The sequence below is a fragment of the Condylostylus longicornis genome, unplaced genomic scaffold (genome assembly GCF_029603195.1).
Source record: "Condylostylus longicornis isolate FDR11 unplaced genomic scaffold, ASM2960319v2 ptg000011l, whole genome shotgun sequence".
NCBI classification, from domain to species: Eukaryota; Metazoa; Arthropoda; class Insecta; order Diptera; family Dolichopodidae; genus Condylostylus; species Condylostylus longicornis.
This window is the reverse complement of record NW_026577980.1, coordinates 820,964-833,375: the sequence shown is the minus strand read 5'-3', so window position 1 is coordinate 833,375 and position 12,412 is coordinate 820,964. Positions and strand designations below refer to the sequence as shown.

At 27.6% G+C, this 12,412-nt stretch overlaps 3 protein-coding genes across 5 annotated transcripts; 2 read left to right on the top strand and 1 right to left on the bottom strand.

Moving 5' to 3' along the window:
• The first annotated feature begins 1,382 nt into the window (after positions 1–1,382).
• On the top strand, positions 1,383–4,387 carry LOC129619210 (ATP-binding cassette sub-family F member 2). Of its 2 annotated transcripts, none has more exons than XM_055534348.1 (5): positions 1,383–1,478; positions 1,904–3,092; positions 3,148–3,332; positions 3,395–3,746; positions 3,815–4,387. In XM_055534348.1, the coding sequence occupies exons 2-5, from the start codon at positions 1,911–1,913 to the stop codon at positions 3,935–3,937; spliced, it is 1,842 nt and encodes a 613-aa protein (XP_055390323.1). In that variant the 5' UTR covers positions 1,383–1,478; positions 1,904–1,910; the 3' UTR covers positions 3,938–4,387. The 2 variants fall into 2 exon arrangements, with proteins under 2 accessions (XP_055390323.1, XP_055390324.1); XM_055534349.1 differs by lacking the exon at positions 1,383–1,478 and adding an exon at positions 1,601–1,745.
• A 343-nt stretch (positions 4,388–4,730) lies between these two features.
• LOC129619301 (transmembrane protein 98-like) lies at positions 4,731–5,768 on the bottom strand. Its single transcript, XM_055534489.1, has 3 exons — positions 5,548–5,768; positions 5,369–5,491; positions 4,731–5,228 (listed from the first exon to the last, which is right to left on the bottom strand). Exons 1-3 carry the CDS (start codon positions 5,691–5,693, stop codon positions 4,838–4,840), a joined length of 660 nt encoding a protein of 219 aa, XP_055390464.1. The 5' UTR covers positions 5,694–5,768; the 3' UTR covers positions 4,731–4,837.
• A 587-nt stretch (positions 5,769–6,355) lies between these two features.
• On the top strand, positions 6,356–12,412 carry LOC129619201 (uncharacterized). 2 transcript variants are annotated; one of them, XM_055534334.1, is made up of 12 exons: positions 6,380–6,466; positions 6,518–6,588; positions 6,828–7,295; positions 7,556–8,552; positions 8,693–8,968; positions 9,066–9,298; positions 9,358–9,899; positions 9,962–10,065; positions 10,274–10,573; positions 11,061–11,214; positions 11,712–11,788; positions 11,909–12,412. In XM_055534334.1, exons 2-9 carry the CDS (start codon positions 6,572–6,574, stop codon positions 10,475–10,477), a joined length of 2,841 nt encoding a protein of 946 aa, XP_055390309.1. In that variant the 5' UTR covers positions 6,380–6,466; positions 6,518–6,571; the 3' UTR covers positions 10,478–10,573; positions 11,061–11,214; positions 11,712–11,788; positions 11,909–12,412. The 2 variants fall into 2 exon arrangements, with proteins under 2 accessions (XP_055390310.1, XP_055390309.1); XM_055534335.1 differs by lacking the exon at positions 6,518–6,588 and having other exon boundaries at positions 6,356–6,466.

Sequence of the window (12,412 nt, the reverse complement as noted above, 5' to 3'; positions counted from 1 at the left end):
ATAGAGTTATAGAGAGAATACGTAATTTGAAACTTAAATTTTTAGCAAGTATTTTTTATCACTTGTAAAATTATAATATTTCTGCTCATTTTTTATATATACACACGAATGTAATTGTTTTAAACTTTAAAGAGGAATTCGCCGTTTCTGTAACTTCATATTTGTATTACTCTTGATTTGTGTTACTAATGGATTTGTATAAAAATTTGAAATTTTGTCATTCTCTTCATATTCAGTGAATCATTTTTTCTCTCTCTCAGATTCAACTCAAGATTTGCTTAAAACGTCAAATTTATTATGGTTGAAATTCATTCCAAATGCACGTCTGATAAAGTTGCATGATGTTGAGTGGAAATCTACCTTTAATTTTTCTTATGTTAGTAAATAAATAGTGTTGCCATTTTGGCCCGTGTAAACCATTTTTGATTATTTTGCTGTGGCTCAATTTTCTTGATTTACCTTACATTCGGCACATTTTATAATTTTAAACTGTTTTTTATTAGTTTTGTAACAACACAATATCAATTTTGTATCAATGGCTAACATGCATTTCATTTCAAATGATTGGCTACAATTTCAAACTTTGGCAAATTACGCGAAAAAACCGAAATGCAAAGTAATACTTCAAAGGTTGACACCTTAAAAATTTTGTATGGTAAAATAACTGCAAAAACATAAATCTGCTTTCAAATCCTAAATATTGATAGACAGTAGATTGAAAAATAGAATGTAAAACAAGTATTTAATGTCAAATTTTACAATAAAAAAAATTCATAAAAAACTTTAGTTTCAATATGTAGCTAATTTTAGCTGATTTGATTGATATATATTTGAAATATGAACTAAAATGGCTCTTAAAATTTCTCAACTGGTACAACTGTTCACAAAACATAAATCTAGTTGCATGATCTTATAATATTAACATCTATCGATTATATATGTCGTCTTGAACGAATGTGACGTCATCAGGAGAGTTACTTAATATTGTTCGTAGTTGTATATGAAGTTATACAAACAAGTTGTTTTAAATTTGAAAAAAAAAATAATAAGTTATGAGTTAAATATAATCAAAAAACTGTATACATATTCAAATTATAAGAGTAACAGACTCAAAGATAAAGCGAATAGATAAAAAAAATATATGAAGATAAAGACATTTTAATAAATAAATGCAATCAATGAAAAAAAAACTATACAAAATGCTAACTTAAATAATTTTAATAATCAATTTACATATTTGTAAAAAAAAAAAACAAAAACAGAAATTTACTTAAAGAAAACCATAAATATTTACAAGATTTCCTCACGGTGATGTCATATTTTCAAACGTCAAAGTTATCTAGCAGACCTTATTATTATTAAACCCTGATCTAAAAAATTAAATTTTAAATTATTGATTGACATTTCTTTTCTTGAAAAATTTTTCTGCAAGTACACGTGAAGTAAAAAAATTCTAGCGGATTTTATATTAAATTAAGGTTGGTTATTATTGAAAATTTTAATAAATATCAAAATTTAAAAATATTTTCATTTATTTACACGTAGGGGAAACTAGAAAGAGAAGTTTCCAATAATTCAAAAAAAAAAATCGATCATAAAAATTCTTCCAAATATTTGTTAAATCTAATTTAGTTTACACTTAATAATATTGGCTTTAAATACATATTATATTAAACTAGTTATACTTTGTCAAGGACAATAGTTCGTTTCTGAACATAACCTGGAATTTAATAATTCCGTAAAAGGTAAAATATGAACACGAACAATGAAAATGCATTGTACATATGTATTTAGTTGAGCTAGTATTGCGCATCTTCAATGCAAAGTGAAAATAAGTGTTTTTTGAACACAAAAAATAAATCTTTGTTTAAATGATAAAATTAATAAATCATTGTTATTGCAGATAAATTATGCCTTCAGATGCAAAAAAACGTGAAGCACAACGGAAAAAGGATGCTCGTAACAAAAAAATTCAAAGTAATAAACAAAATGGAACAATCAATAAAGAAAAAAATGGTACTGCCGAGCCTGTAGAATTAACAGAGGAGGAAAAACTTTGTGCAAAACTAGAAGAGGAAGCTCGCATCAGTGCCGAAGCTCGAGCATGTACTGGATCTTGGGCGCTTCATGAGAAATCGAGAGATATAAAAATTGCAAATTTTTCAATAACATTTTTCGGTAGTGAACTTTTGCAAGACACAATGTTAGAGTTGAATTGCGGCCGACGTTATGGTTTAATTGGTTTAAATGGCTGTGGAAAATCTTCTTTGCTTTCAGTATTAGGTAATCGCGAAGTTCCAATACCCAATCACATCGACATATTTCATTTGACTAGAGAAATTCCTGCTAGTTCAAAAACGGCCTTGCAATGTGTTATGGAGGTGGATGAAGAACGAATCAAATTAGAAAAGTTGGCTGAAGAATTGATCACTAATGATGATGATGAGTCTCAAGAGCAATTAATGGATGTATATGAACGTTTGGATGACATTGCGGCCGATTGTGCTGAGGCAAAAGCCGCTAGAATTCTTCACGGTTTGGGATTTGATAAAGAAATGCAACAAAAACAAGCAAAAGATTTTTCTGGAGGATGGAGAATGAGGATTGCTCTTGCCAGAGCTTTATTCGTCAAACCTCACTTGCTGTTATTGGATGAACCAACAAATCATTTAGATTTAGATGCATGTGTATGGTTGGAAGAAGAGTTAAAAACATACAAACGCATTTTGGTTTTAATATCACATTCTCAAGATTTTTTGAACGGTGTTTGTACTAATATAATTCATATGAACAAAAAACGATTAAAATACTTTGGCGGCAATTATGATGCATTTGTGAAAACTCGCTTAGAACTTCTGGAAAATCAAATGAAACAATATAATTGGGAGCAAGATCAAATTGCCCACATGAAAAACTATATAGCGAGATTTGGTCATGGTTCAGCCAAGTTGGCAAGACAAGCTCAATCAAAAGAAAAAACTTTAGCTAAAATGGTTGCACAAGGTTTAACTGAAAGGGTCATAGAAGACAAGGCCTTAAATTTCTATTTCCCATCTTGCGGAACAATTCCTCCACCAGTTATTATGGTCCAGGTAAAAAATATTTTATATTTGTTAAATAAATAATAAAATCGTTAATATTTTGTAGAATGTTAGTTTCCGATACAATGAGAATACCCCTTTGATTTACAAGGACTTAGAATTCGGTATAGATTTAGATACAAGGTTGGCTTTAGTAGGCCCTAATGGTGCCGGAAAAAGTACATTATTAAAACTTCTCTATGGCGATCTAGTACCTACTTCAGGAATGATTCGCAAAAACTCTCATTTAAGGTATAGGATAAATTTTTATTTGCAAAATAGTTCTCAATAAATTAAAACTTGTGTCACTGCAGAATTGCAAGATATCACCAACATTTACATGAGCTGCTTGATCTTGATGTAAGTCCACTGGAATACATGATGAAAGCATTTCCAGAGGTAAAGGAGAAGGAAGAAATGAGAAAAATCATAGGAAGATATGGTTTAACAGGACGGCAACAAGTTTGTCCAATAAGACAACTTTCTGACGGTCAGCGTTGTCGTATAGTTTTTGCTTGGCTAGCCTGGCAAGTACCACATTTATTACTATTCGACGAACCCACAAATCATTTAGACATGGAAACTATTGACGCTTTGGCTGATGCTATTAATGATTTTGAAGGTGGAATGGTACTTGTAAGCCACGATTTTAGATTGATTAATCAGGTAAAAATACTTAATTTGGAATATTTAAATTGTTGTCGGATATTCTAAATTTTATTCTTTAAAATTAGGTTGCTGAAGAAATTTGGGTCTGTGAAAATCAAACTGTTACAAAATGGAAGGGTAATATTCTAGACTACAAGGAACACTTGAAGAATAGAATTATGAAAGAAGAAAAGAAAAAAAATAAATGAATAAGTTTTGCACATTTTCGTAAAATAGAGAACGTAATTAAAAAATAGATACAAAATTTAGCTAAAATTTTGATTATTATCTTAATTATAACTTTTTTTTGATATTATCCAAGTAACCTTTTCAAATTATGTATTTTATTTTGTAACGCACTGTGGAAACTAATGTTTTCTGCTATAAATAGTAGAACTTTTCATCTGGTGATCAATTTGGAGTTAGTAAAATTTTAAATATATTTATGTATATCTATAAAACTAACATAATATATTATCAATAATTTAACAAATAACTGGAAAACAAACAAAAAATGTTCCAACTTTTTTCTGAAATAAATAATTTTATAAATTTAAAATCATTGTAACCGGAAAAAGCAAAAATACGTTATTTTATTTTCGAACTCAAGAAAAAATGCTGACTTTAACTTTCGAAATAAAAACTCATGTTTAAATGAAGTCATTTTGTTTATATTCCGTTTAACTTTTTTAAATCATAATGTAAATCTTAAACTGTATATTGTAAAATGGGCAATCACTTACGGGCATCTTACATAACCAAAGTAACTTCCAATAATTTGTCTATTCAACAACAATGGTGGGCAACTCAACCCTAAGCCTACTAAAGACGGTACAATGATTCGTTCGCAATATTAATGACAACATTTCCTAATATTTGCCATATATCGGGAAATGATACACAAATCGTTGTATAAATCAAACTGACTACTATTAAGCTCTAATTTTCAAGTGCATCTGCAATTATCTTACATATTTTAAATGAACTATTTGACTTATTTAATATTTTTATTCTTTTATCGGCAACTTATAACATATGAAATACTTAAATAATTGTAACATACCTTTTTCAGATATGCCTGAATGTATCATAAATATAAACTAAATTTATTAAACAAATGCAAATTTTCTAGAATAATCACTATATTTTAAATCAATATCTTCGCTGCATGCTTCTCTAAGCACTGTTAACAGTTGATCCATTTCTTGTAAGGACTTGTCAATCCAACTATTATTAACACCAACGGTGGATTGTGTCAATAAAGCTAGTTGCCCCACTGCTAAAACTAAAGCTGCCATTCTTGCTTCTAAAAGCCTAGGATCTAAAGGAGGATACATTGCTTGTACTACATCATCTACTCTTGACGGTATTCTTCTTGCCGCTTCAATTAAACGATTAGCAGAGTCTTTTAAAACTGGTCCTTTGGTCATTGCTAATTTAGCTAACATTTCTGTTAAGCTATGACATGTCCGTAATATTGATAAACAGTGAGGGATAAGTCTAAAAAAAAAATAACGCTTATACTATGTAGATCTATAAATACTCATAAACCACTAGTTGATTACAAAACTGCTTCAAAAGTGTGTACATATTTATAATTACTAAATGATTTGTATATATTCATATTTAAAAATTCTTACCCAGAAACATCATCCACCCATTGTTGATTATTTATTATTTGTTCCAACGCAGTTCCCAGACCAATATCACAAAGGGCTAAGGCCAATTCTGGTTCTTTACGTTTTTTATTTTTTTTTAAATTTCTTGAAGTAGAAATTAATTAAGATCATTTCTAATAATTATATATGTAAATATTTACGTTGAGTTATAGTCCAAGCGCTCCCAATTTTGTTTTTTCCTTGAATTTTTACAAACAAGAACCAATGCTATAAGTGCGCCAAAGAATATAGCAGCCAAAGCACCAATAGCAGCTGCTATTGTTAAATCCATAGCTTGATTTTCCATTTTCTTTTTTTAAATCTACAGAAATCTAAAATAAAAACAATAGTAACTAAATAATTGTTTCATTCATGTAGATTGTGTATATGTATAAATTATGAAAAAAGTATATACTATACATACAAATATTGACAATTATTTGAGTTGCGCAATGCGCAAACCACTTTTCCTACATTCATTGACAATACTCATAATCTGTATACATACATAATAAAGTTTATTCGCATCCTAAGAGTAAGATGTAAGTAAGTTTATGTATATGAAAAAACATAACGAGTGGATATCGCTTAGTTCAAAATTTGATATAAATTTTGTTGTTGATTGCAATTTTGTATGATGAAGTTTCACATTAGTGTTATACATGTGAAACAATTTTAAAACTTGAATACATGTGTAAAAAATTTCTAGCGCAGCTTTGCGTACAAATTATGTTTATAGCTTTTAGGTGGTCGACATCATATTAAAAAAAATATTTTTCTGTTTGTGTGTAAAAAACATCTCATATAAAATTACGATTAAAATTGTTGGAGAAATGTATAGAATTAACGTCAAACATAAACGTCATGACTTTTCATTTGTAAACGTAGATTATGACTGATGACAAAAGAATAAAGGTTTTCAATTTTTAATGGCAATACTTCGTTCCACATAATATTAAGTTCCACTTTGACGGCTTTGTTTTACATTTTCAGATTAAAAGCAAAACTCTGAAATTAATTTGAACAACTTAATAATTTTTGTCATATTAATTATATTCGTGAGATACATATTATTTAATGGTAATTTATATCAACAAATCTTTATATATTTCATTTTAAATGATTTATTAGTTGTACTAGCATTCATCAACAATTTGAAAAAAACCATTATCAAAAACGTTCAAAATGTCTTCAGAGGAAAAGTGAGTACATACATATTTGCTGTTCCTTTTTCAAGAGTGAAAAGCGAAATTGTTTTGTTATACATAATATCCATCAAATATTTAACAATTGTAATCAAACTACTTATGCTTCTAAACTAATAAAAATTTCAAGATTCTAATTGCAAAAATATTTTCCAAATTATAAATTTATTTTTTTTTCTTATAATTTTATGTAATTTGATACACATGTACGCACATAATGTTTTCGCACTTACTAGTTCAAATTCTGCATTCGATGCTTTAAATACTGAAAGGTATCCTAAATCTGATTTCAAAATGAAAAAACATAAAAAAAATAAGAAGCACAAAAAAGGTTCCAGAATGGAAAGCGAAGTAATGGATAATCATACTGATTATAATAGACCTGGTCATAAGAAACACAAAAAAAATAAAAAGAAAACTAAAGAAATTGATTCCAGTAAGGAGAAAGTTGATAAATCTTATTTAAAAAAGCATGAACCGAAACCAATGACAATTGGAGATAAATTTAGTGAAATAATGAAAAAATCATCAACAGATAGTTCTTTATTAACATTAATTGAAAAACAGAATGGACAACCTCTAATTATTAAGAAACCAAATGTTTCGACTGACCCTTGCAGTCTTGTTGAAGAAATTACAAGGACATTAAAAGCGAAAGTTCTCCCTACAATGGAAGTTGTTTCATCTGGATCTGAAAGCCCAGTGTAAGTTCATTGTTTTTTTAAATTTTACTTTGTCAATTATAACAATGTTTTTAGCCCTAAAAAAATTTGCGTTTAACTTAATTTTTTTGAAAACTTATTAATCCTTTAATATTCTTTAAATGTTTGTAATAGTTTTCATCATTGCAATATAGCTTTAATTTTTTCCAATTTTCGTTTAACTATTGTGAAACAATTTAATGTTTAAATTTCTGACCATGTAAAATACTAAATTAATGCTATATAAAAACGTTTCTATTTAGAATTCCACCTGACATAAACAGTCCTGCTGTTTCCATTATAGAAGATGATCTTAACTTAGAAGAATTAATGCGGCAAAAAGCACTTCTGCAAGCTAGTTTAGGTGCTTATATGTCAGAATCAGAAGGAGAAGATAATAAAGACGATCAAAACAAAGAGAAAGACACGAGCCAACTTTTTAATAAAAATGAGAATGATGTTTTAGACGTTTTACCACATAAGATTGAATTACCAAAAACTTTAGTTCTAAACAACACCAAAACTAAAGATAAACCTGATGTAATTTCTTTAGATGGCTCCAGCGACGACAATCGTACTCCTATTACAAATATTGAAGAAAAATCAATCAAAGAAAAAATTGTTAAAAAAAGAGAAAAACGAGAAAAGTATAACAAAAAGGAAAATGAAGAAAAGTTATCGAAAACAGAGAAGGCAAAAGATAAGTTAATTCACGAAAGAGATCGAGAAAGAGAAAAGGAAAAAGAGAAGCATAGGGATTATGATTACGAAAGACAAACTAATTATCGTAACAGTTATAACAGTAATTATTATAGACGTGAAAGTGATTATAGAAACAAAGAAGATAATCGTGCAGAAGATAGAAGAGAAAGCTTACGTCGGAATGAAAGCTATGATCGCAGGCGTAGCCGCTACGACAAAGGAGATAAGGGAGAAAATGATCGATATAGAGAACGTGATAGGCGTGTACGTGATCGAAGTCATAGCAGAAGTAAACAAGAATCAGACATGCGACGAGAGAGAGAACGTCGTGACCGCGAACGCGATCGAAATAGGCGCGACCGGTCGAGTAGAGAACGTGGAAGACGAACGGAAAGAGATAAATACAAAGATTCTTTAAGTGAAGGTCAAAAAGTAGAGCCTGAAGCTTCAAGTAGTGAAAATTCAGTAATTGATGTGGATTTAGATATTCAGAGTGACACCGATGATGAAGAGAAAATTATTGAATTGCGAAGAAAGCGGAGGGAAGAGCTCTTAAAGGTAAATTTTATTAGTAAAATTACTTGGACAATGTATGTTTAAAAACTACCTCGTTAATTATTGAATCATTTATGAGCTAAATTATTAAACCACTGGTTTTTTAAATACCTTACTCATTCTTTCTAATCCATTTTTTGCAGAAACTAGGTACTGGAGCAGAAATCTCTTCTGACACTAATAATTATTTCATGGAAAAGTCGGAAGTCCACCAGGAAGAGTCTTTAACTCCCCCACCGCCGAAAAAGGTTAAACCAGATGACGTTTTAAAAAAGAACAAAGAACATAGTAATAGCGATAATAGAAATATTTCAGAATCTGAAACAAACACGAAACAAGAAGATAAAAATAACAAAATAAGCTCGAAGAAGAATGAATGGGATATGTTTGCAGATCAAGATGTCGATTCGAATTTCGATGTAAGATTACTTTTATTATTTTGATAAAAAAAAATTTCTCTTAATTTTCATTGATTTATTATTTTTTTTTTTCACTGAATAAATTTTTTGGCTTCAGTCTCCGAACACCATAATTTCTACAAAAAATCAAATTGAAAATCCAGCCCTAACAGACAATTGGGATGATGCTGAAGGATACTATCGAGTTCGTATAAGTGAAATCTTGGATAACAGATATACTGTGTATGGGTACACAGGCCAAGGTGTATTTAGTAACGTTGTTCGAGCTAGAGATCAAGCAAGAGGAAATGCAAACGTTGCAGTAAAAATTATACGAAACAATGAAATAATGTAAATATTCATAGATCTCAAATATTTTAAAAAACTTAATTTTTTTTATTTAATTTTAGGCATAAAACAGGTCTTCGAGAGTTGGAAATTTTGAAAAAATTAAACGACGCAGATCCAGAAGACCGTTTTCATTGCTTACGTTTGTATCGTCATTTCTTTCATAAACAACATTTGTGCATGGTTTTCGAACCATTGGCTATGAATTTAAGAGAAGTATTAAAAAAATATGGTAAAAATGTTGGATTGCATATAAAAGCAGTTCGAAGCTATACTCAGCAATTGTTATTGGCCCTAAAATTGCTTAAAAAAACTGGTATTTTGCATGCCGATATAAAACCTGACAATATTCTTGTAAATGAAAGTCACTTAATATTAAAATTGTGTGATTTTGGCTCAGCTTCTACTGTAAGCGATAATGAAATTACGCCGTATCTTGTATCAAGATTTTATAGAGCTCCTGAAATTATACTTGGAATGCAGTACGATTATGGAATTGATATGTGGTCGGCGGGATGCACGATATACGAATTGTATACTGGTAAAATTCTTTTTAGTGGAAAAAGTAATAATCAAATGTTAAAATATTTTATGGATTTAAAAGGTAATTTGATTTTTCGTAAAACTTAAACGAAATAATTTTTATACATTCATATTTGATTTTAGGCAAAATACCAAATAAGGTAATAAGAAAGGGACAATTTAGAGATCAACATTTTGACCAAAATTGCAATTTTCTTTATCATGAAATTGACAAAATCACAGAAAGAGTAAGTATTTTTTCTTTTAATGTTTATTTAGTTGCGGCCTGTGAAATAAAAAAATTATTTTTCTATAAAAGTCTCTGTTACATTTTTAATTATTATCATCAATATTTTAAATTAAAGTAAAATTAAAAAATTTGTACGATGCCTATAAGTGTATAAATATTTTGGAAAATCAATTATATATCAAAATACATTTGTTTTTCTTCGATAGGAAAAAGTTGTTGTAATCCCAGTAATTAAGCAAATTCGAAATTTGCAACAGGAGCTTATAGCAGATCAAAATTTACCAGATGATCAATATAGAAAAGTTACACAATTGAAGGATTTGTTGGATGCTATTTTCTGTTTAGATCCTGCTAAGAGAGTTTCATTAAATCAAGCTTTAACACATGCGTTTATTTTAGAAAAAATGTAAACTACAACTGGATAAATATATCAATTTTATGATTGTAATGGAATGTTGCGCTTTCTAAGTCAGCATTTTCTGGGAAAAAATATACATATAAACCATGTAAATAATATAAAAAAAAAAACAACTTTATAAAAATAAAATCTTAATTTAAGTTATATAGTAAATAATCGAATAGTTTTTCAATATTTTAGCAGACTTAAAAAAAAATTAAAAGCGATTAAACTCCAAATGTTATTCTTTAGTTATTAGTTCTAAGAATTCAAAAAATCTTTTATAAATTTCATGTACACTCATAAAACAGAACACAAAAAGAAAAAAAAATGTATATTAGAATGGTTTTTAGTTTTTGGTTAGTTTTATAATTTTTTTTTTATTTAGTTAAATTAAAAAAATAATCTATAAATTCTATCAAAGAAACAGATATAGGAATAAAACGATGTTTGATAGAATTTTTCAAAACCTTAATTAGCAAACATATATGTATTTGGTTGATACAAATGGAATAAATATAGTAGTTCAATTTTTGTTTTAATTGAAAGATATTTATTTATATGTTTTATGAATATTTTTAAATTATATTTTCCAGAAGATGCCAAATTGTAATTAAAGAGATGATGTCAGATAATGCCAACAAGGCTATGTGCAAATACGTATAACTAAATTCTCAATTAAAAAATAAAAATTCTTCAAAATAAGTGCAGATCATTTGTGCTTTGTTTGGCAAACATTTTCAGTGAGAGGTAGTGAATTATTAAAAAACAAAAAAAGTTTGACTTTTTTTTTTAATAAGATCAAAATATATTAATATACTTTTTATAGAGGAAATAAAATTAATTACAGTGTAAAATGAACATTGAATTTAAAAAATAATTGAATTATTTGCTATGATATGTGTATATATATTAATTTAAATAAGATGAATATTAGAGAGTAATTTTTTGTCAAAACTGACAAAATAATTTTTAGTTCTAATTTGATTCGAAAAATATAAATTATAAACTTATTTTTTTTTATTTTAAATACATAATTATAATTGAATTATATACAAAAATTATAAATATTTTGTAATACATATTTAATATCTATTTATTTTTTATATAGACAATATCGTAGCATTTAGACTTTAATTCTGAAATTTTGATAAATTTGCGTTATTTTTTGTCCGGAACTAATGTCCTTTTATTATGAAAAATTTATTATTAAAAATCTTTTTTTCTAATTATACTTTTGTTTCCAGAAAATTTGATGAATGCAGTATTATATTGCTTTAAATACTTGATGGTTGATTGAAAGAATCGTCTTTTTTGTTACATCGTAAGTTTAAAGAGGTTTTCAAAATTTTGTTTTATTATGATAAAAGAAAAAAAAATTTTTAACGCATCATGTTTGATAAATGTTTTTTTTTTTTCTTTATTTTTTAATTTTTTTTTACAGGTGTTCAACGTACATTATACAAAGAGTGAAGAATATGAGCTTAATCATTCCATATTGAGCATTGAGTTCACATGTATGTAAATATTATGCTGAAATCGTAAGAGAATATATTTTTTTAATTAGAATTTAAAGATCAAAAACCCCCAAAATTTAATTTATATATAGAACGTCAATGATTACTTTTTCGTCTAGTTTTAAATCGCATTGAAATTATTAACCATTAGTATCAATTTATATATGAAATTCCCTAAAAACTCAAATTCCAAATTAAAAAAAAAAAAACACAAAGGAACTCAATCAGTACAATTAGCTTAAAACTAGCACTTTTATTTTTGAATCAAATCAAAGTGAACGCCTGCATCTGTTGAAAAAAAGAAGTTATTCACTATGATAAATTGTTTTTATTTGTAAAACTTAATTCGTAAAATACCTTTGAGCTAAAAAATTCGAGTTTTTAAAGTAAAATATTTCTTTTTAAATAATTTAAATCATTTACAAATGATT

Coding starts and splice junctions, on each gene's coding strand:
- LOC129619210 (XM_055534348.1), top strand. CDS start 1,911: ATGCCTTCAGATGCAAAAAAACGTGAAGCACAACGGAAAAAGGATGCT. Junction 3,093..3,147: donor CACCAGTTATTATGGTCCAG/GTAAAAAATATT, acceptor AATATTTTGTAG/AATGTTAGTTTCCGATACAA. Junction 3,333..3,394: donor CGCAAAAACTCTCATTTAAG/GTATAGGATAAA, acceptor GTGTCACTGCAG/AATTGCAAGATATCACCAAC.
- LOC129619201 (XM_055534334.1), top strand. Junction 9,900..9,961: donor ATATTTTATGGATTTAAAAG/GTAATTTGATTT, acceptor ATTTGATTTTAG/GCAAAATACCAAATAAGGTA. Junction 10,066..10,273: donor TTGACAAAATCACAGAAAGA/GTAAGTATTTTT, acceptor TTTCTTCGATAG/GAAAAAGTTGTTGTAATCCC.
- LOC129619301 (XM_055534489.1), bottom strand. CDS start 5,693: ATGGAAAATCAAGCTATGGATTTAACAATAGCAGCTGCTATTGGTGCT. Junction 5,492..5,547: donor CGCTTGGACTATAACTCAAC/GTAAATATTTAC, acceptor TTCTACTTCAAG/AAATTTAAAAAAAAATAAAA. Junction 5,229..5,368: donor TGGGTGGATGATGTTTCTGG/GTAAGAATTTTT, acceptor TTTTTTTTTTAG/ACTTATCCCTCACTGTTTAT.